Source organism: Halichoeres trimaculatus, unplaced genomic scaffold, assembly GCF_033239565.1.
Source record: "Halichoeres trimaculatus isolate MK-OKI-2021-1 unplaced genomic scaffold, fHalTri1.1 fHalTri1_scaffold_14, whole genome shotgun sequence".
In the NCBI taxonomy this organism is placed as follows: domain Eukaryota; kingdom Metazoa; phylum Chordata; class Actinopteri; order Labriformes; family Labridae; genus Halichoeres; species Halichoeres trimaculatus.
Genome location: NW_027437192.1, coordinates 9,640,897 through 9,664,336, shown reverse-complemented (window position 1 = coordinate 9,664,336; position 23,440 = coordinate 9,640,897). Strand labels below are relative to the sequence as shown.

The window sequence follows — 23,440 nt, the reverse complement described above, 5'->3', positions numbered from 1 at the left end:
TTGCTGTGAATGGCAACCAGGTTTTTCACCAGGCAAACAATAGTAGGTTTTAACGACTCTAAAGAGTGACTTCAATGTTTTTTCTTTTAATTATATCAAATGGCTGTCAACTCTTCTCCTATTTCTGTCTGTTTTTATCAAAAACTTAGGACTGCATCTTAAAAGTATAAAAAGTGCTAAATGAAATGTGTTTGAGTTTGAGGGACTTGGTATGTTAATGGAAAACAAGTGCAGAAGAGGTAATTCAGATGTGACTTCTTTGAATCTCTTTCCAGTGACACCTTAACTAACAGCAGCTTATAGATCAACTGACTTTAATACTTTATAACCTGAGTCCAATCATTTAGAAACAATGTGTGTGTGTGTGTGTGTGTGTGTGTGTGTGTGTGTGTGTGTGTGTGTGTGTGTGTGTGTGTGGTATATCTTTAATGATCTCTGATAAAGCTCTATCATCATGGTATTGTTTCGTATGAGGAGGGTTTTATCCCCCGCCTCTAATCCAGTCTGCACTGACACGTCACATGATCATGTCGACTGACGACCGTCCCAGATGTAGATGTGCAGGTCGTTATTATGCTAAGATGTTAAGCCCCGGAATAAAATGTCTGTCCGAAGACACTTTAATCCCTCCTTTGTTCAAACTGGAGACAAAATGTGTTATCAGCCGCTGAAGTAGTGACACACTGATCACACACATCATCCAAACTTGGATAAAGAGCTTTTAAAAGTCAGGAGCTGGCTTGAGTTCATGGGAAGTTTGGCTGGTGGATTAGGAACTTTTAATTTCTTAATGTGTCAAAACTTGACTGGGGAAAGAGAACGTAGCTGATAGCTCCTTTTGAAGCAGCTATCAGCATTTTGTCCTGCTTTTGTTTTGCTTTTTCAAACTCGAACATTTCATCTTGTGTCCTACATTAGCATTTATTGCTAGCATAACTTCAAAGTTTTCAAGGTTTTGCTGATATGTATTAAATATTATGATCAAGGTAACTTTCTCTTAACCATGTTTATATTGTTCAAGATAGACTCCTTACCTCAGAGGAAAATGTTGGAATATCAGCAAGAGCAGCAAGGTTTGCTTCTTTGAACATTTGCTACTTTCATTAGCTAAACTTTTGTTAGCTAAACTTCAAAGTTAGAGAAATCCGGCCCACTGTCCAACTTATAGGAAAGAGTTTCATTTTTCTATTAACTCTGGTGTCCTCACTCCTCTACAATGAACCTGTTCCTCATAGCTGATGTGTTCAGCTCCATTTTTCTGGTTACCTAAACTTTTTCAGGGGCCCTTGAAATTTCATGCCAATGTTTTGTGTTCTTGTTTAAAAATGTAAAATTTTAGTGGCACAAATCTTTTTATTTTAGTACTTTCTTCAAGCAAAGTTATTTTGTTTTGGAAGAATTAAGCAGAACTGTGCCCCAGTCCTACCTTGTAGCTTGCTAGCCTAACCATAGCAAACTGTGGGGCCTGTGTTAGCATGTGGCCTGAGTAATTTCATGGTCTCCCGAACCATTTTAACATTAATATTCCTCCTCCCTCTGACTTTGGAGGAACTAAATCTCCTAATTGAGTGTATCTATTGCAGGACCCCTCTCTCCATACATGGCTAAGTTGAAAATCATGACGAACAGAAGGGCAGCTCTCGGTGGGCTCCAGCGTGGGTTCAGCATGACTCATATAATTGCACATTAATGACTCGGTCTAATTATGGGAGCATGAGCTGAGCTGCCTGCCAGGCTCTGTGTACAGTTCTACAAACACAACACGGGCTTGTTTTATCTTCTGTCTGCAATGATATAACATTTTCAACATAAAACATCTTCAAAGCAAAGATTTCATTTTCATGCCACGTTATCAAAGAGAAGGTTATTTCTTACAGTTGCATTAAATTTATGCCTCAAATGCTGATGCTGACTGATGTGCTCTCATTCACCTGTTGAACCTTGGATTAGCTTAACAATTAGCTCAAAATTTGGTCACTTACACTAACGCTCTGATTGTACAGTCACTCTAATGTGCCATCACCTAGATCTTAATACCATGACTGCAGAGACAGACACTCAGACAGTGACACGGTCACCTGTTAGGATTAACAACACCCATAGAGCCACCTGGCTGAGATTCAGCTGGCAGATGCTAAAGATTAGCCCGCTGTGGCTAAAGAGCAGGGTAGTATGGACTCAACAGAACTTGGCGTGCAAATAGTAGAACACTCACTGCAAAACACGGGCTGTTCACCTGATGGTGTCAACCCCAATTTAACTTGGTTTGGAGTAACAGTGGGAGATGCAAGACAAGCAAGTGAAGCTAAAACCATTAGCTGATGAAGTGATTATTATCTGATGAAAAGGCTCTTTTTCTCAAGAGGGAGTGCAGAAAGTATTCAGATTTCAGCTTTTCAAGCAAAGGATGTTTACTTTTTGGGACCCCCCCAAAAAATCTTCCATTAAACAAAAGGTGTTACGTATAAACAAATTTGCACATTCTAGCTTCTGCATCATAAATGTTAGGAATGTTTTTGTCGATTCATTAAGAGTTGAATATTTTTTGGTACTGACAAAAATTTTAAAAGAAAAAACAAACCTGTGACAAAAAGTGGCGAAAGTTGTGCACTACTATAATAGTTTTTCTCTTTTTTGGTATTGTTTTAGGAATATTTTTTTTTTGTTTTTGGGTCCAAAACAAAATGAATGAAATCTAAAAAAAAGAATAATTATCAAAGAAAAAAAAAAAGAAAAAAAAAGAAAAAAAAAACAGAAAGCAAAATTCTAATAGTAGTATGCCACAAAAGTGCAGCAGAAACCCACAAAAATACAAACAAACCAGCCCAAAAGGAAAAAATCTGATGTGAAAAAGTTCATTTTTTTAGTAAATGGAAAAAAAAACCAACAAAATATTGATTTGGTGATTCACACGATACACAAATATTTGAATGTTTTATCTCACAGCTTTTTCTCAAAAAAGGAAACAAAAAGTGGAAAACAATTGGCTTGTTCAAGCAACTCCAATACATGACTTCGGTGAATACTGATGTATAAGAAAACTTAGAGTGGCTGCACATGCTGCCCTTGGTTTAAGGGGAAAAAAGCAGAATTTAAAAAGAAAAAAAAATCTGACTTGTATTTAGAAAACAGCCTGTCACAAGGATCAAACACCGATCACTCCGAGAGGAAGCCTTTTTAACACACATCTGTGTGTGCGTCTTCGTGTCTCTGTGTATGACTGATGTTTGACGGACAGAACACCACCACTTTGTGAGTTCGATTCCTCTGCTCGCTTAAACAAAAACCGCTTCCACGCTTAACATGTGCAGGCCAGCTGCTTCACGCTCAATGAATTCATCTCTTAACATACAACCACAAGTGAGCTCAGAGAAGAAGAAGAAGACAACAGAAGTAAACAACTCACATCAGGATGGATCATATCCTCCTCACTGGCTTAAATCTGAGCTTTAACTGAACCACAAACGTAAAGATTTGATGTAAATGAAGGTCTCGGGAATATTATTGTGACTTTTAAATGAACACTAATGTTCCAGCCTCCAACCCTCATTTTGAAATGCAGGAGTGAAATTCTTATTCATGCTCCATCCTATGTAAATAATTGAATTCTGGCAACCAAAATAGGCCCAGTGCTCAAACCACAGCTCGTCAGTGTTTTCAATCTTTAATGACGCTGTGGAAAAAGAAAAAAAAACACTGGGACTTTGAAAGAGCGCCAGATTATCAAGACACAAAACACACTTTCGGCTGAGAGAACACACAATCAGTAAGTAGCCAAATCTTCCACATCCTTTTGGAAGCAGGACAGAGATCACTAACTGCAGCTAAAAATGGCTCTCAACGCGTCTGCCAAACCTCTGCGCCGTTCCCCGATTCTCTCCTCTGTGCTGTAATTCTGAAAGAATGTGAGGTTTCAGAGGACTGTAGTCTGGCTTTCCTGAAGGGTCCAGAAACAACACAGAAAGAGGCTGTGTTGGCGCTGTGTTGACTGGCGCTCCACCCTGAGATCCAGGTCTGACTTCACCACCTCGTTACGGATGGTTCTGCCAAGGCTGGGGTCTCAGGAGTGGATTCACGGGGGTGTGGAAGAAAAATAAAACCAGTTTAAGGTCAAAGACTCAGATTTAGGATGGTTTGCATTTTCTCCAAATTATCTGGGGTTATTCAGACACAATTAGTTAAAAGGTTAAGTACTGTTCCAACTTTTTAAGTCCCTATCTTTTCCAGGATTTACCTATTCTAAGTTTTCATAACATGCTTTTATTTTGAAAAGGCACAAAGGGTACATCCCTGGAATGATAAAGTGAAAGTTTTATAAGAAAACAGTTACATTGGCATACATGGAGATCAGAGAGAAATCGTTAAGTAGTTCATTGTAGGCCTGTCACAATATCAAATTTTGCAAGACGATAATTTTCCAAAATATTATTGCCGATAAACGATATTATTGTCAATATTATTTTGATTTTTTTTCCATTTTTTTATTGATGTAATTATGCTAAATGGGATAATAAAGTGAGTACACCATATCAAAAGCAAGGAAGTTTAATTTCTTAGGGGTATTTAACTGTAATTAAAAGGTCAGGATCTTTTAAATAAAATAAATCAAACAAAAAGTATAATAAACTGAACAAACAAGAAAGTGAAAAAAAATACAATGAAAATGAAATGGACTCTCTTTTAGAAAAAAATACATGTCAATGAAAATAATTAATACTACTCAAAAACAATAAAACATAGACCCTGTCTCTAAAGAAAAAAATGAAACTCCAAAAAAAAAAAAAAACTTCAAAAACTATAGCCTAAATAAAAGGGAGTTTATACAGTTCCTGAATTGTTTGTAACATGTACTTTTTCCCAGTCAATCCGTACTGTCTGTCAAACATTTTTAACATTTCTGGCTCTCAACCGTATTGAAGGGCTGCATTTCTTTGGCAATGTAGCTGTCTTTGAGCGCCCACCATTTGGAGCTTTTATTTCTATTTACTTTGCAGACCAAAAGTCTCAGTAAGAGCGGATTGTCAAAGGACAAGGCTCCGCTGCACCTCCCCTTCTTCTTCTTCGTCGCCACTATTTTCAAACAAATGCTACATATCAGCTCGTTGGTGTTAATGAGCTCATACTTTGTTCATTCTGATAAAAAACAAAATATTCCCACACTGGGACTGTGGCAGGCGGCTTAAGATTAGCGTGTGTTTCCTCCTCACCCCTCAGGACCCTCGCGAGCAGCCCCGTGGCAAAAGATGCCAGAGATCGCATTTTTGACAGATGCTCACTCCGCTATAAATCCGCTACAGAACCTATGCACCCGGATGTTAGGAAAGAAAGACGTAGTGAGCCATCTTCTCATTCAGCCTCTTTAGTCGAAAGAGAGGAGGAAAACAAACATGCATGCACGTGTCAGTTTATCGAGGCTGGCAACCTTACCGAGGACATTTTTTTTTATCGTGACAGGCCTAGTTAATTGACAGCTAACTGCTTTCAAATCGCTCTCTGTAGCATCGTTGCAAGTTTGAACTACATCCTTTCAGTTGGATTGAAAAAGCTCTAAACCTTTGAATACATTATATCTGAAATCTTGAATGAATGGCACTGTAAGTGTAAAGTAAAAACAGATACACTGTGAAAGCCGTGGGGACGGGATTTGTGGTGGTGCATCCCACACTAAAGAGGAGCTAATATCAAAAAGCCACCGAGCTCCAGATGTTCCCAGCTGCTCTCGCTCTGCAGGTCTAAGCAAACTTGTCATGAAGCCTCATGTGGTCACAGAGTCGCACATAGCGGAGTGAAACCACAATAAACAAAAAGCAGAGGCTGCGACAGAAAGCAATCATCTTCAAAAGGACGCCTTCAGTCGACCCCTCTGAGCTGTGTGATGATGCAGCGAACGTGTAGGCAGCGCTGTCTGCCACAATGTCACTCCACAGACTACAAAAAAAGAAGAAGCCTTAAAGGAGACGAGAGCCACAGTCACAGACCTTGAACATTTAGAAAGTCATGTAGTGCTCTCACCACTTGAGAAAATTTGTGGCTTCTTTAACTCTGGTCTCAGGGTGTTAAAAGAGACCTTTTTATCTCTCTAACAGTCAAAGTATGAAGATCAGAACATCCTGACCTTTCGTTGAAAAGACTACTCCAGCAATTAGTTTTTCCATTTCCGCAACGTTGAGAGGAGTCATTAAATGGAGATTTTAGAGAGAAGTTAAGGTCAAGTTGAGGCAGCTGGGGTTGAGACGTACTCATTTCTACCCATACTGCAACTGAAAAAGAAGCTGTTGAAGGACAAGTGAGGATGTTTCTCCTTGACAAAGAATCTTTGAAAATTACATGAGGAACTGAGTGAAATGTTGGAACAACTGATGAAATATTAGGTCTTTTTGTAATGAGAAACTTTCAAACATAACCTCTAGATAGAAATTCTGACTGATGATGTCAGAATGAAAACACGACAGTCTGGCTTATTCTCATGCCATGATTATCACAGTTTTTCGTGGGGTACATATATGTTATTCAAACTTTGTCTGGCTTTTGTGGCACAATTAGCTAAATGACTAATTTTCTGCAGTCTTGCATGCAGCTAACGCAATAGCCAACCCTAACCCTAACCCATAACAATGCATTATGACTAATGGCCTTGTGTGTGTAATGACTGGACGTGCAAACGGGACCTGGTTGTCATATCCAGGGGTCTTTGCTGATGCTCTCCCTGCCTTGGCTTTTCATGTATGCACAGAAAAGACAGGGGAGGTGTGTTCTCCCTGCCTTCGGCTTTGAGATTTCACATTGGCATGTGCACTCCAAAAAAAATAAAATTTTAATACACGTTTTTGTCTTATTTTCAGTCCAAAATGTCTTTTTAGACTTAATGAGCGACATTTATCTGACCATTCCAAAAAAGGTCTTGTTTCAAGCGGCCAAGGACACCTTCTAGCTCTTGCTAGAAGGTGTCCTCAGCTCAGGCCTCGGACCCTAAAAATGGGGTCTGAATTGCTTGTAACTAGTATAAAAAAAATCTGCCAATGGAAAAAGAGAAAAGTTACTTGACTGAGACATTATTCTAGTTTAAAACAAAATTTCGCGCAAATTTTTCTTGTTCCATTGGTCGATTATTTTTTAATTTCTTACACGCAATTCAGACCTCATTTTTGTATTTTAACAACTTAAATCAAGACATTTTTCTGGCCTCATAAGCTGAATGTGGCTCATATCAGGTATAACAAGACAATTTTTACCTAAAATATGACAAAAAACACTTGATAAGATTTCAGTTTTTTTGTAATCCGGAAGGGCCAGAAGCTAGGGATGGGTATCTTTAACATTTGAAATGACACGGTACCAATGCCTGGTACCTGGCAATAGGTACCAGTATTAAACGGTACCAATTTTCTGAACTTTTGTACGTTTAAGTGGTAAAAAATATAAATTTCTACAATAATAAAATATGTATATTTTTTAAATTTTACGTATTCATTCTTCAGTATACAGCCTTACAATGCTGTGCTCTAGTCCAGCATGGAAAAAAAATTGCCTACTCTTCTACAGTCAAGAGGATGCATACAGGTACCTAAACTTGGTACCTTTTGATTTTACGTGAATCAGTACCCGGTACTTTAGACAGAATTTGGTCCCTACCAGGAGCCCCCAAAACAATGCAATACCACCAGATATAACTCACTGAGTGCAAACAATCAATTGTTTTGATGAGAGTGGTGCTGAAAAACAGAAAACTAAACAGATGGTAGAGACTCCTTAGAGACCACCAAAAACTTTTACACCAGTGTGACTTCTATTCAGGATTAAACAGTAATTGTAGTAAATTGTGACTCTGAAGAAAACCAACTCTTTGTCAGGTCTTTGTTTTTAAAAAAGTGAAATATATCAGGAATTTTGGGGCTATTGCCAATAAGCCAAGCAATACATTCACTCATAATACCATTTCTTGATTGCCCAAGTCGTGTTAAAAATCTCCTGAGGGTAGCTTTAATTTTGGCTAAATTCTGCAAAGACACTCAGAAAGTGCAGTAATCTGCTCTTATGATTCCTAAAACTGGTTCCAGAGGTTAATTGAGCAGCACGACTGAATTCAGACGACAAACACTTAGCCAAAATGTTATAAGGCTATAAAGCTTAAGCTGCTTAAAGCTTTTTGAAGTTGGCTTTTTCCCCTTCCACTATTAAAGTCTTTGTGAAGTAGCCTTTAGAGCTTTGCGGAATCATCTTAGAGGGGTATCCTGCTGAGTCCGGAGGGTATCGGTCATGCAGCCATTCTTCTGAGCCATCAAATCACTTGATTATACAAATTATCGCTGTCGAAGTAATCAGGCTGTGCACCCCACCAGCCCGGCTTCCATTACACCATGGAAACCAATTTGAGCGTGGTATGAAAAGCATACAGATTAAACGTGAAGCCTTGACCTTGGCTGATGTAACTGTCCAAGGGGCTTAAGTTGTTTTTTTGGTGGATACTAGCCAGAAAGCTACTGCACAACTTTTTTTTCCCTGTATTTTACTTTATTTTTGACTCCCAGCTTTAATTTATGAGCAGTCTAAATCCTTTAACCCAAACACAGTCATGAAAAATCAGACTTCCAGTAAAGGAGTCAGAGAGTTAGCCCTGCACCTGACTGCGGACATGAACACACTCAGACTGGCAGCCTCTGTTTGTTTAGAGACCTCTGCCTGAAATTTTCCACCCATCAACAGGCCTGTGTGGTCAGCCAGTGAGCGTGTCAGCGGTATTTGCATTTAAAATCAAAATGGATTCCATCTGACACGGTTTTCTCTGGTCTAAAGCCTCCCCGGGCTGATAATAAACCCAATCCCTGGGCGTAATGGAGCAGTGACTGAATGTGGCTCGGTGCTCTGCTAAAAAGGGTTTTACAGTCAGCGTGGAGATCACAGATGGCTGTTAACAGAGTGCATTAGTAAAGATTAACTCGCCTGGTAGAGTCGCCACATTAGTGCCTCTGATCATGTTAACAACCACAGCACAGAGGCAGTGTGTGGTGTGTGGCATGATAAGCCGTGCAATGCGACCTGGAGATCCAAGCTTGATTGTGTGTCAAATCCACTTTCAGAAATTGATTACTTTGAGAATAAATGTGATTTTGAAATGTCAAACAGTGTTTAATATTTCCCAAAGGGACTTAAAAATGAAAAGACGCAACGCACTTTCACCCTTTTAGTCAAGAGTTTCACATCTGGATCACTGAGATTTGCTGTTTTTTGCTTTGGTTATGCAAAGGTAAACTTCATGTTTTGGGATTTTGAAATTTTGGTCATGCAAGGAAGATTTTTTACACTGGGCTTGAAAGGCTTGGGTAGGCTATTTTTACCTATTTCTTGGGCATTTTTGCCAATGAATAATGCCTACTGTTATAAATGAAATCAGATAATGTTTAAAAATAATTTACAGATTAATTCATTAAAAAATAATGGTGAGAACCAGCTTTTAACACAAACTCCTGAAATTTCTAAGATAATTTCAAGCCTCTCAGGCCCGTTCACACATGCACCATACAGTGGGAAATATTCTGTCAGCCATACTTTCACAACACCACATTCAGTTTAGAGTAGGCAAGAGGCAAGCTTGGTGTACGCAGGAAGCTAAGAATGCTAAATTTTAGTATCACTGAAACACTAATGAGGAAAATTCAGTAATACAAACGTAAACGAAAACAGTCTGAGAGTAAAGTCATGAGTGAAAAAGTAAAGAAGTTTTTTCAGTTTTAGCAGCATTAGCACCCTTATCCTTTGATCTTTACCTGCTGTGTTCACACTCACCCAACTTCTTGCAAATTTTGTTGTGGGGTTGGAGGAAAAAATGCCCCAAAAAAGTAAGGCCAGTAGAAATTAACTATTTGCGTTCACACATGCGACCTATCAGGATCATTTTAGAACATTTTTAAGGAGCACAGGACATGTGTGAAAAGGGGTTCAGCTGTTGAATTTATTGATCTTTAATTATCTCTTCAAACTTATCACCCTGCTGTTTTGAATACTAGAATCTGATTGGTTAAAACCCTAAAATGACATAATTAATTCTTAAAAAGGTAAAAAGGAGACATCAAAGAAAACTTGATCATGCATGTCATATCAAATTAATTTCTGTTAAGGAAGGAGCTCTGCCTGTTGATACTATGGTAATCCTGTCCTGCAATCCAGGCACAGATCTGGTGAGCTTATTTTACTTTCAGTTGCTGAAAGTAACAGCAAGAGAGTTGACAGTTGATACTTTTGCCAAACTTTTGTGTGAGAGGTCGACAATATTTTTGCATAAGTCTGTCCCATAGCGCAATTTTATTTACGGTATTGAAATATTAGGCATTATGACAATTTGTTTCATAGTCAGCTGATGAAACACAAATGCCTAGAAGTACTGTCAACTGTGGTTTATATGGGACTACATAAGTTGTTTTGAAATGATGAGAAAAAAAATTTAAAGAAGAAGAAGAAGAAGAAATTGTGTCAACCTGTCTATGGTTTCCATTGGTTGCAAGGTAATGTGAATCCCTTGAGAAAAGGCCTCTTTACCTTGTGTCAGGGTCCTGCTAACCCTGCTGGGATTCTAATTCCCATAACCACTCACTCACATACATGATCCCTTACTTCATCCAGAGCAGGGAAAATTTTCATTAATAGAGGTAAAAAAATTTCACCCAAATTATCCTAAATCTTGTTACTTTATGGCTATGTGTGAAATGATCTTCATTTTGACCCCTAGTACAAACAAAACTTAATTATAAATTTGAATTTCTCCTCTGCCCAGTAATGTCCTTTCATACATCTGCCCCTTTTTTCACCACCATTAGCTCACTCGCTCTTTCAGTGTGAGTCACCGTCTGGACACGTTTGCTAATGTGGTCACAGTTCAGACTTTCAAACATCAGATGTCTGCCACAACAGTACACAGTCACATCTGGATGCAGATCCGGGGGTCTCGACATCACAAGTCAAAATAAGGATGTGAAGGGAACTCGGCGGTGTCAGCACTCGCCTTTGAAATTAAAAACAGATTAAAAGCCGGGATGTGAAACTGAAGAGTCAAATGTTTGTTATTAGGAATGTGAAGCGCTGGAGACGGATGCACATTTTTCCTAAGTGTGGAAAAAAATGGGGTATATTAAATTACAGGTTATGCGCTCACGAGGAAATTATTAAAAGCTGGAGGCTGAGGGAGTCTAGAGACTTCCCACATGGAGACGGCATTGGAAACACATCTACTTCCTGTTTTTCTGTGAGCCATGAAAAACATCTCATTATTGAATATTCATGAGCGTTTAATTGAAGCTTTTAAAGGATGAGTTTTCCACTGAAATGAGATGAGTTTGCACACCAGCATTTACTTAGAAAAGACAAACAACGTGCTTTGAAAAGAGTTCACTAATGAATCTCCAGCTCAAAGTTTTCTCAGGAAAACAGCTTCAAATGAAGTGGAGTGTAATTTGTGGTTGGTGTTACACCCAGCAAAAAAAAAGAAAAAAAGCATGATCTACACACTTAAGCTCATTCATTGCTGTTTTGACTTGAGATGTGGGAATAATGAGAACACCAGACATTAGGGGCACATTTTTTTCTGCCTGGAGGACCGCCAGTGCACATATCAATTTGGCGCCTTTTAGAGACGATAAAGCGTGCTCGTAAATATGAGTGAGCGCAGATGTGTTAAATGCGGCGTGCTGTTTTCCACAGCAATCTTGGGAGCTCGGGGGGAAAGAAAAAAACCAAAGTGACGTCATGCCTTTCCAAATATCTGCTGTGTGTTTTTTTCTTTTTGTTGGAAAGTGTACAGATGGAACACATTTGGCTCTGAGATCGCTGTCAACACAGGACTGCAAAGTCAACCACGACAGTTTCACAGGCAGTGTTTGGTTTCACTTGGTTCTTTAACAAGCGAACCAACTAAACCTGAACTGACCACAACCTGAGCTAATGATATCCGATACAGCTTCAAAGGAAATGGAGTGTGTAATCTAAACGTTAGCATATTGATGAATGCTGAATGCATAGCTCGACTGAGGAATTAGCTAATGGCTATAAAAACTGAATCTTTGTATCAGGAGGGGAATTGATTTCCCTTAAACTACTTATCTTGTTTCCAATTCTATTTATCTTTTTTTTTTACGTGGGCTGAGGAAATGATGGGATTGGGAATGAAGAGTGGCATACTTCTGAGAAGGGATTACAAAATTTAGTCTCCATCTGAGGCACTTTCATTTTGAAAATTGGTGCCAAATAACTTTTTTTTTCTTTGCCAATATCCCCAGGATGGCTTAGTCTCAGCAAATGACGCAGGGATAATTTGTGATGTGAAAAAAGATCCTCACTGGCTGTGAATTTTTTTTTTTAATGTTATCTTTAAACAATGTCTTTCTGAGTGACTGGGCGGTTAGATGAGTTTCCTTTTTCACCATCCTCCAAAATTCAAAACACAACACCTAATCCGAAAACCCGCACCCATGGATCTTCCCAATGAGAGCGAGCTCATACTGTATCATTTTATAAATGTCGTGGTGGAAAGTGAACTCATCCTGGATGAGTGAATCATTCATGATGCATGACCAAAGCTCACTGTTTATGTGCTCATACTGTGCCAGAGATCTGACGATAAAGTTTCCAATATGACTCTAGCAATCATTACATAGAACAACCTTTCTCCAGAAAATGCAGATTGTGAAACTAAAACTTGTGGTAGAGCTGGTGAATTAAATTGCATTGGACGTTCAGAAGCTAGAAATTCATCCGTCAAGTCAGGGGCAGCTGATTGGGCTGTGATTGGCTCTTGTGCCCTCTTGTACAGTGCACCGCAAGTGAGGCTCTGAAATTCAACCTGATCTCTAAATCAGATCAGAGCAACTCACAAATCGAGTCAGAATCAGCTTTAATTTGCAGAGTATGCTGAGTGTAAGTGTGTGAGTGCTTAAGGCTGTCCCATTGTTGCACCAAGTGTTTAAGCTCTATGAGGCGCTGGTATGGCCTAGTGGTTCCATCATACCCACCACAAGGTTAGCCCTCAATATGCCCTCAATCAATGTGCAACCCATAGATTGAGCCAGAATCAGCTTTAATTTGCACAGTGTAAGTGAGTGTGAGATTAAAGCTTTTCTCCTTTCATGACAAGTGTATAATCTCTCTAGGATGACCGTATGGAGTATTGGTTGGTTCACACAGCTCCACAAGGTTCCCTCTCAAGTGATTGACCAAGGTTGGAATCTAACCTGTGGCACCTTTCCCGCACCAATCACGACATGTCTCTGACTTCAGCCACTGCCCTGTCTTTCCAAAATGAAACAAAAAAAGGCTTTAAATAACTGAAAACAAGAGATGTGTCAGCTTTCTGACCCTTGCGATGATGCTTATGTGGGACAAACTTGGTGATGTGAAGAATGTGGTTCTTCATTGCAAAGAACTTCAACACTTCGACTGCTGACAACGTCACCGTCCAACCAAGGCTGTAAACTAAGGGAAACACTAGCCCCGTATACATGGACCCAAATTTTACGCTTGCATTCAGTTTATTTGCTCAAACAGGAAAAAATTAACCTTTGTATACATCTCATTCCGAAATAAAAGTGCCAATCCGAACGGACATTTAATCGGTTTCACAGGGGTGGAATATTCCTTTCCTCAAACCGATTGAGGTATCATGTATCCACTCAAACAGAAAGTTGTCAGGGTGCGTTCTGTCAGCGCAAGCTCAGATATTACGCAAGACCATACTCTGATAAATCACGTGATATTTACGTTTTTCTGCGCAAGCCTCATTGATAATTCTGTTTGAGTATAGCGGCGCATGAAGACCAGAGATTGGAATATTCCTTTCCATGTATACTATTGTTTTCGGGAAAGTCATTCAGAAAGATTCCATTCGGAAAGAAGAAAAACTCCTCATGTAACCGTGGCTACGGTTCTTCTTTCGAAATTTTCCTTTCACAGTGGATCACTGGTGTCCAATTTTGTTTTCCGCACTTTGAATTGGCACAGTTTTATGTTGGATGTTGTTCCTGACAAAACCCTCTCTGTATATCTGGGCTTCAGACCGCAACTTATGGAAACACTGACTTTTGACCCTCTAGTGGCGAGCTAGGAATAACTGAAGGAATTTGGGGGTTCAGTGCCTTGCTAAAGGACATTTCCCACTACGACTCTGACCTTCCAACCCCCGCCCCACAAAACAAGCTAAGTTTAAGGAAAATCTTTGTGAAAAAGTTTTCTTATTTCTTGTTTGTAAAAATGCCTTTTGTGCTTTTCAAGATGCTTCAGTCCATAGGGACAAGGGTTGGTAACTGGAGGGTCACTGGTTCAAGACCCAGCATGGACTAAGGTTGGGAATTAGGCCAATAGCTGGAGAGGTGTTAGCATAATTTACTGGGCACTGGTGGGGTACCCTTGAGCAATGCACCAAACCCCCAACTGCTCAGTGGTTTATGTTGCTTTGGACAAAAGTGTCTGCTAAATGAGGTTATACTGAACTGTTTTTAGACTAAAAGTGATGTCCCAAAAGTGTTTCGTTCTCTTATTAAACTTTTTCAAGTCCTCATGGACTGTCATGTATAAATCATCTGCTAATGAGTCGGTAACAACAGCTGTCGTTAGCTTCAATCATTGTTTGGATAAGACTAAAGCTGAAAAACAGTTTTCTGAAGTCGGTGATACTGTTGTTGGGATTAAGAGGGAGTCACACAAAGATCTTCTTCTGGGAACAGCCTCTTTTGTATTCTTTCTAGATTTAAGATGAGTGAAGATGATCATAATTTCAGCTCTTTCACTGAACAAATTTGCATTTTTTGTTTTACATCCACCAAATAACAAAGAGCTGCAGGAAGTATTTCACTGTATTTTCACAGTAAATAGCAGGAGCAGATTCCTGAAAGTCTCACAGGCTGCTCCCCAAAGCAGTCCAGCCGTCACACGCCATTACTAGCACTGCGTTTACCACATGGGTTTGTTTCTGTCATTCGACCCCCCGCTGTGAGACACTTTTCACACCTCACACTGCAGAGCTCCAGACAGGTCCTGTCTGGTTTGTGAAGAAAACCTGAACACCAGAAGGACGGCTGAGTTCACACTCTTCCTCCTTACTTTTTCCTTCATCTTCTGTTCTGTTCAAAACACAAGAGCAGTGAAAAAAGGAGAAAACAGACGTCCTCACAGAGGGTTTTCCCCCATTTCTCTTTGTCACAACCACAATCTCTTCCACCGCAGTGAGGCTGAGGAAGTTTCCATTTGCTAAGCTAATTTAATTGAAGAAAAGAAGAGGAAGACAGAGGGTGAGAAGAGAGGGAAAAAAGGAGATGAAGTTATGATCCAAGTCTTGGATATGTAAATATTTTCACCCAGACTGCCACAGGCACATGCAGAGGTTTTTCAGTGTCCACTGTTGCAGCTTTCTGCGACTGCGGCCCAACACAAACCAGCGCTGCTGTCGCCACATCTCCCTAATGTGTTTTCCCTCTGCTCCAGCGGCCGGGACGGCAGTGTATTTTAAAACATGTGGCTATAAAGTCACACACACACAACACGCTGGGACGTAAAAAGGCACGCACCAGCATACGCAAACACGTGCACAGTCAACAAAGTGGGACTATTTAGGAGGCTTTACTAGTACGCATGAGCCCCCGCCAAAATAAGAGCCTCTTTTTTTATTTTTGCTTCTCAACAAGAGAGGAAGGTGGCGGAGGAGGAGAAGAGAGGAAGGCCTTTCAGAAACACACGTTCTGCAGATGTTGGCTTATTGACTCCATAATAAAGAGAAGGGAAAGAAAAGAAAATAGTGCATTCTGGGTAAAAGGTACAAGCAAAAAAGAAAGGCTGCATTTGGAAAACAAAGAAAAAAAAAGTTGGTGCATGGGGTGAAAACAGAAAAATGAGTTCAGTGAAACAAGGGGAAAAAAATAAGATGTACTCTGTAAAGACAAGAAAAAAAAAGAGAAAACAAGGGCATGATTAGCATCAAATAACTGAAGAAGAAGAAAAGATGTTGATTTTTTTGTGTGAAAAAGAAGGAAGTACAGGGACATTGAGAAGATTTTTTAAATATATGAAAAAAAAAGAAGAAAAGAGAAAAAGAGTGGACAGAAAAAGAAAGAACAAATGTATAACTGTCAACAAAAAATGAAATAGAAAAGGAAAATGGGTCAAAAATGTGATTCTTTTTGGCAAAAGGAAGACAAGGTGTACTTTTTTTGTCAGAGAAAAAAAAGTTGACATTTGCGCAAAAACAAAGAAAAGGTGGAAATATGGTTCCAGTGAAAAAAGTAAGGATCAAACTTGTCTTTGTGAAGACAAATTAAAAACCAACAACAATGAAAGACAAGTGATGCATTTTGAAGGAAAGAAGACGAATGGGTGCTATTTTTCAATAAACCAAAAGAAGGAAAAAATTAAAATGTGTTAAAATAAAGGACAAAGAAACAGAAAAGTATTACTTTTGGAAGAAGAGAACACTGTTCCTTTTTTTTTGGGGGGGGGGGCAAAAAAAGAAAAACTGTGGGAAAGAAAAGAACAAAGAAAACCAAAAGATTGTGCCATTTTTGAAAAACAAAGAAAAACAAAAAAAATAGCATTTGTCTGAAGAAAGACAAACATAAAGAGGCGTCATAAAGTAAAAGTAAAAAAGGAAGAGGAGATGCAGTTTTTTACAGAACTTATGGTAAATTCTAGAAAAGGCCTGCATATGGGTGGAGCAAAAAAAGAATAAAAACATTTTTTTTTTTTTAAGATTTGTTGATCCACTAGATAAAAACACCACTTCCTGTGCAGAGACAAAAAGCAAATAGTTGCATTTTTGTACAAGAAAAGGATGTTAAGGGACAGAGAAGAGGTTACGTATGAGGTTAACACCATTTAAAGGTAAAAACATGTCAGATGTGATGTGGAAAAGAAAGTCGGAAAAAGTGTCTTTTTGTTTATATTTGTTCCAGCTGTATGAGTCGTAAGGCCTAGTAACACCAGGCAGCATCTTGACCACTCTGACAGAGAAAAAAAGACACACATGGGGGAGGCGTGAGAGACCATGTGTCCAATGTGTGTTTATCTACTTGTGAGTGTGTGCCTGCTCAGTGACAAAACAGGAGTTCATGCGTGGACACAGATGGATTCAGGGGAGGAAAAGAGGAGGGGGAGGAGGAGGTGGTGGAGGTGGGGTTGGTGGTGCTTTCAGTGGTCCAACAGCTCCTGCCTTCTGTGGAGTCCATTAGTGATTGCATAATGCTTGGCAGACAGGGACCTGCACCGTGAATGCAACCCCCTGAAGGGTCGGACAGCAGCGAGGGAGGCCGGGAAGAAAACTGGCTGTTCCCATGTGTGTCACTGGTGGATTTATAAGAGAAATAAAGAGACAGCAGAGGGTTTTCTAAAGGGCTGCATGCAGGCAGGGAGTGCTGGTGGTGTGTTCAGTTTGAGGAATACTGGGTTAATGCAAAATAAAAGAGCATCATTAAATATACAAAAGGAGAAGCTGCAGTCAGCATCTGGCGTGTTTCTGTGTGGCACATCTTTTCATTCTCCTACCCTTTTATTCTAACACCCTTTATTTTGACACCTTTTTTCATGCACTTCCTGCTTCAAATGAAGGAAGATATTTTGTCCAGCAACTACAGACATGTTTTTTACTTATTCATCAAGGAGGTCATTGGATATTTAGAGCTTCAGACGAGGCAGATTGCTTTTATCACACGAGAATCAAGAGAAAAATTTCCTTGTACACACGCCGGTTCAGGCGCCGCTGTGCGACAAAACAAGCGAGGCGTCACATTCAGTTCAGTAGCCTTGGAGAGGGTGTCAGGAGGATTACAAAACCTGAAGCCCAGGTGGAAATAAGAGGCCTCTCAGGAGTCAAAGAGCCTTCAAATATTAGGAAATAGCAGTCTCAGTGCGTTCACATCTTCTTCCGGCGCATTTATCAGGAAATTTGAACTTGACAGCGTTAAGTTGAGAGGAAGGTCAGCCTTTGCGTCTCTGCTGTTCATTTCAATACCAGCGAAATCAGGAGATACAAAACTGGCATTCAAGCCAGAAAATGAAACTGGAAGACCGCTGCAGGACCAAGATAATACATCCTTCACAATACACAGGCTGCACCTTTCGCCCCCTCTCCAAAAGCCATCAAAGCCTCAAGTCCAAGTCCTGTATTTTGAGCCTTGGCCTTTTCACCCTAAAAATGATACAAGCAGGGATTTATCAGGCTTAGCGCCTTTTCTTTGAGCTATTTCAAGGTAGTTTATCAGAGCAATGCAACCCCACTTACCTTTCTTTAAAATGAAAGAGTGAAGCTTTCACGTTGAATTATCTTCACAAATGGAATCAGTGCATGACGACACAGAGGAAGTAAACGTGAAATTTTCATACCATCGCCTCAAATATTGAAGGCTGGGACCAAAAATGTGTCATTTGGATTTGATTTAGCTTCTACACTTTGTTTCTTCTTCTTTCCTGTACAAGCCCATGAGTTTCCCCACTTGTGATGTCACAACTTGGTTTCAAAAAGAAGCATTATCAAGCCCTCAGCTAATCGACAAACTAGCGAGTGTGGCTTACTGTCGGTCAAACCATTTATAAACAAAACAGATCATTTATACAATATTCCTTCAGTGCACATTCGTTATAAATAACAAAAAGCGGTAGAGAGAAGAAAATGTGTCAAAAAAACAACTGTTTGATAGGGGCTCTGACAGGGTTTTCTTGTCTTTCAGGCCAGCCTCTAGTGGACACTTGAGGAACTGCAGCTCAAGAATGCCATTTAATTTTTTTATCTTTTTATTTCTAAAGCCCCATTTCCACAGAGCAGTCCCGTTCAAATCAGTTTGGTTTAGTACCGTTTGGTTCTCTTAAGCTTGGTTTCCACAGCCAACCGTGCTTCCTTGTGGTAGGGGGCCTGTAAGCTTAATGCTGACAGCCGCATCAGTAACATGAGAGCGTGACGTCATAGCAGCGTGACACAGTGTACCCCGCTAATAAATCCAACGAAGAAGAAAAACGCGGCACAGTAGACAAAGAACAACAATGGAAGACATCTAGCAATTCATCTTCTTTGTGATTGGCGTGTGGCTCTTGTTTACAAAGTGCATCAAGCTTTGTTTTCAGACATGGTATGTGGCAGTCTTATCAACCAATCAACAGTCTTCAGTACTGTAGCTCCACCTTCCAAGATTGGATTGGTTTAGTATGTCACTCCTACAGAAGGGTCCCAAAAGGTGGGACGGCTTGTTTCGGTTATTTGGGTGTCTGTCCAAGGATTAGTCAGTGGAAACGCCGTAAAGTACATGCCGCGCCGCTTGGTGGATAGGGGGCTCAATTCTGCATTGACCCTATGACATAGTTACCGGGGTACACTGCAGTACCACTCCAAAACACAGGAGGGCAGTGTCTACCAGATAACCGTCCAACGTCACTCTATCCTCTTTTGGTGTTTAATGTTCTACTGATGCTGATACATGTTGTCATATTTTGTATTGTAACTTCCACAAGAAGAGATTAAATGTGTAACAACTTCCAGAATATCAACCATACAGGAAGTACAGTTGATCCAGGTAGTTTCAATGTGTAGTTACTTTTGGGAGGAGGTGTACATCAGGCCTCTGTTTCTGTGCTGCGCAAACTTACGGCAAAAGGTACGTCATCGATTTGACACTATCAAATTTGATTAATTCTTCATATTTATAGCTTGCATCTCAAAAGGAAGTGGCTCTTAGACATCTGCTGGCATCTGACTGATGTGCTCGACCACACTTAGCATAAAGATGAGACTTATACTTGTGAAACTTGCTTTTTCTGTTGATCTGAGAGTTGCAGACCGTCTAGCACTCTGTTTCACTTGCTCCCTATTGCAAAGCCCTCACACTTGGATGGTTTGTTGTGCTTTACTGTAGACTTTAAGAGAAGTTTCCGACACAGTTTGAAGGATACATAAAGGTCTGGAGCTTAAGCTTGCAACAGTCGAGGCCAGAGGTCAACTTATTTTGACTATGAAGCTCAACTTGCCACCACTTTTAGAGTTCCCTTCCATAAAATCACAGATACACGGCTTCTCAACTTGAAACTGCTTCATTTTTCTTGTTTACATGTCATGTTTGATTTGTTGTTGACGATAGTTTGCCCCCTGCAGAAATAACCAGACAGCCAAAATGTTGCACCTTCATGTCTTGAGTACGTTCCAGCACAGAATGCGAGTCAACGAACTGATGGTTTGATCTGTCGACTCTACAGGGTCAGAGCATTTCCCTTTAGCTTCAAAAAAAGAGACACTGTGTAATTTGAAGTCTCTCTCCCTTCTGCCACACTCCACTTTTCCTCCATCTTCCCTGAAGGTCGAGCATCCCAGCACTCAGAAGCCCCTGTGTAAATCACAGACGTACAGGGAGGTGAACAACACCCACTCTTCCCACCCACCAAAACATGACACAAATTACAGACCACAACATCTGGTGAGTGGCCTGCACTGAAAACACGGCAGGGTGGGATGAGAATATACAAACCCCCTCCTTCACTGCGTGTCCACAAAAAGTTCCTGGAAGCAAGAGCGGCGACAAAAGAGTCCTATGTCCACATGTTGATCTCAGCGAATGATTGATATGATAAACATGCACACACACACACAATGGCGTGGTGTGTGTTTCCCTGGAGGCTTTAACATGTGCACAGACCTCACATGTTGCATATCTGTCACAGAATAAGCCGAGTGAGATGGAGAGCAGAAAAAACAGCGTTCAAAAATGACGAACAAGGCCCTGAGTCACCCTAAAGTGAAGAAAATTAGTGATGAAATCCTTATTTATAAGAGCCAGGAGCTGTGTGCCTCATTCCAAGCTTTATTCAAAAGCTGCCAGAGTTAAACTGTCCCTCTGCAATGTGATGGGTGATTCAAACTCAGACAGATGTGCCTGCAGCAGGTTCACAACTACTTGTAAACACCAGTGCCAATATTGGGAATCAATGTCACGTGCCAGCTTTCAGGGATGCCTTCAGGGGAGAAGAGTAAAAAGGATGCACAAATTGATTTAATGCCAAAAAAGTTCTTTAACTCTCATGGTACTTTCATGGTACCTTGGCATCTTTCTGGGTGTAGGTTCACAGCCGTGAAACGCAAACAGAAAACATGTGAAAACTGTACTCCGAAGGCTGACCTCATGCAAAACAATGAGTCATTAAAACAACAGTGTCTGAATCAGCTAATTGGACAAGCGGTTCCAACAGTGGAGGAGGCAGAGCGCCAAGCGCCGAGTCACAACCCACAGAGAAACAACAGGAGGGGACAATAATGACAGGGGCAGGGACATGAAAGTGCCAAAATCTGTCATTCCCACAACCCGGCCAATTTGTGAGGCGATGCACACTCAGCGAGAAGCCTTGACACAGAAAGTGGACAAAAGAAAACAAGGATTAGGATGCATTAAAATGAGACAGATGAGTTTAAAGAAAGAAAGTTGAAGGCTTTCGTGTCGAAATGTCATCAACAGGAAAAAGAAAACAAAGATTTATCTGTCTGCTGAGCTGCATGACTCCAATAAGGATGACATTTACTCAATACTGCATCTCTCCAGCGAGTGTCGACCTGTCATAAGATCAACAAAGGGCGACCAATCACTGTAACACAGATTCAATAATGTTTTTGAGGCATAGTTGTGTACTTGTGTCAGCTGTCTTGAATGTATCATCTATTTGAGGAGTCATTAAATTTATAAAGCTCGCATTGAAAGTGATTTTTCTAAAGATATTCTCTCAGGTAGTGTTATTTCTGGGTTTACTTTGCAGCTTAAAGCAACAAATACAGAAATGGGTTGCTTTAAAGTGTTGCTCAACTAAAATGGGATATTCACAACATACACGTAATAAAAAGTTCAAACAGTACTTGAAAGCACTTCTTGGTTATTGTTTTCATAGAATAAACATTACAGCTATAGGCTGAGACTCGTGCAAAGTGGCAGAAAGGCCTGACAGATTCAGGGGCTTCAGCGGACAAACTGTCCGTAAACTGCACATTAAACGGTTTTGAACGCATGTTCCGTCAAATGACAGGGGCGTTTGTTAGAAAATATTAGAAAGGTAGAATGTTCTCGACTGTTTTTCCAAAATTAAACTGGAAAATAAGCACCGAGTGGACCATACGTGGACTTTAAGTTCTCCCCCCACAGCTCACCCCTTTTTAAGTTTTCCTTTCCTCAAAACTTACCCTTTCCCCGGAGAGGAAGACGGTCAGCGCGAGGGTCAAAATTATCCAAACGTTCCTCATTATTCCTCTTTGTCAACCAAAAACGCGTTGTTACGAGTGAAATATCAAATCTTCCCCCCTCTTCTTCTTCGTCGGTCTCCTCTCCTTGCACCCTTCGCTCACAAACTCCTGCCGCTTCTCTCTCTCAGGAGTGGGATCCCACCGGATACGTGTTGCGTTTTTGGTAATTCCTCCCCCCTTCTTCTCTCACTCCAGGCACTTTGTTTTCTGCACTCTGATAAAATCGGTCAAACTATATACAAATGAGCGCGGTTTAACTGCAATGTCCTCGCGCCTGGTGTGACCGAAATCCGCACGAGACACCTCGCTCGCTCTCCTCTCCTCTCTCCCTCAGCGTTCACTTCAAATAACGAGGACAAAGTAGAGACAGGGGGAGAGAGAGGCACGAGCACGACGCACGCTCTGCTGAGAGCGTGCGCTTCTCTTCGGCCATGTCACCGCGAGACGCTGGGGGAACTTGCAACAAAGTATCAAAAAAGACTCTAATTACGACGTCGCAATCAAAACAAACCCACTCCACTGTTTATTGACGCACAATGCCCATTATAAGAATTACTATTGATTATTGTATTTTCCGCTGGGGAGACAGTATAACAAGCTGTACGACGAAAAGCCTCACAACTAATTGAGCCATTTATCTCCATGTCTAGATAATGATCATTAATTGCGCCCTAATGAGGATTCCGCTGTTTAATTCAATCACTGCACTAAATTACAATCAAGTCTTGTGTTTACTATGCACCAGTATAATGAACACGACTGAAGATTAGCTGTTTGTTCCTACTGCATTTAAGCTTCTCATAAAAATCAAAGCTCCATCTTTACATCTGACCAGAAGGCTACTGTTAAAACTACATCTCACGTGCGTGGTGGCATAAAACCTTAAAAGGTGAGACATTGGCTTTATGACTCGGAAGCTTTGGGTATCATTGAGTTCTGACTTTTATGGGCAAAGTCTCCCCCTAGTTGTGGAAAGGTGGAACTACAACGGCAATTTACAAGAGAAATCACCCAATTAGAGTTAAAAACGGTTTTGTTTTGTTTTGTTGTTGTGTTGTTTTGAGGGCAAAAAAAATGTATGTCTCGGCACCGTTTGTATTATTATCATTATTATTATTATTATTATTTTAGGATTTATTGAATTTTGTTCATACATACTTGGTTTACAAGCTCTTCTGAGAAGTTTTTTCTTATCTTATCAGTGGCAGACTT

General features: G+C 40.3%; 1 protein-coding gene across 1 annotated transcript in view; it reads right to left on the bottom strand.

Annotated features, from left to right (window-relative positions):
* The window catches only part of sdc2 (syndecan 2), a 65,773-nt gene extending 43,173 nt beyond the window's left edge, over nt 1-22,600 (bottom strand). Inside the window, exon 1 of the mRNA XM_074687521.1 lies at nt 22,169-22,600. Within this exon, the coding sequence (XP_074543622.1) occupies nt 22,169-22,228 (60 nt within the window). The 5' untranslated portion in view covers nt 22,229-22,600. The remainder of the gene's footprint in view (nt 1-22,168) is intronic.
* Between the last annotated feature and the right edge of the window lie 840 nt (nt 22,601-23,440).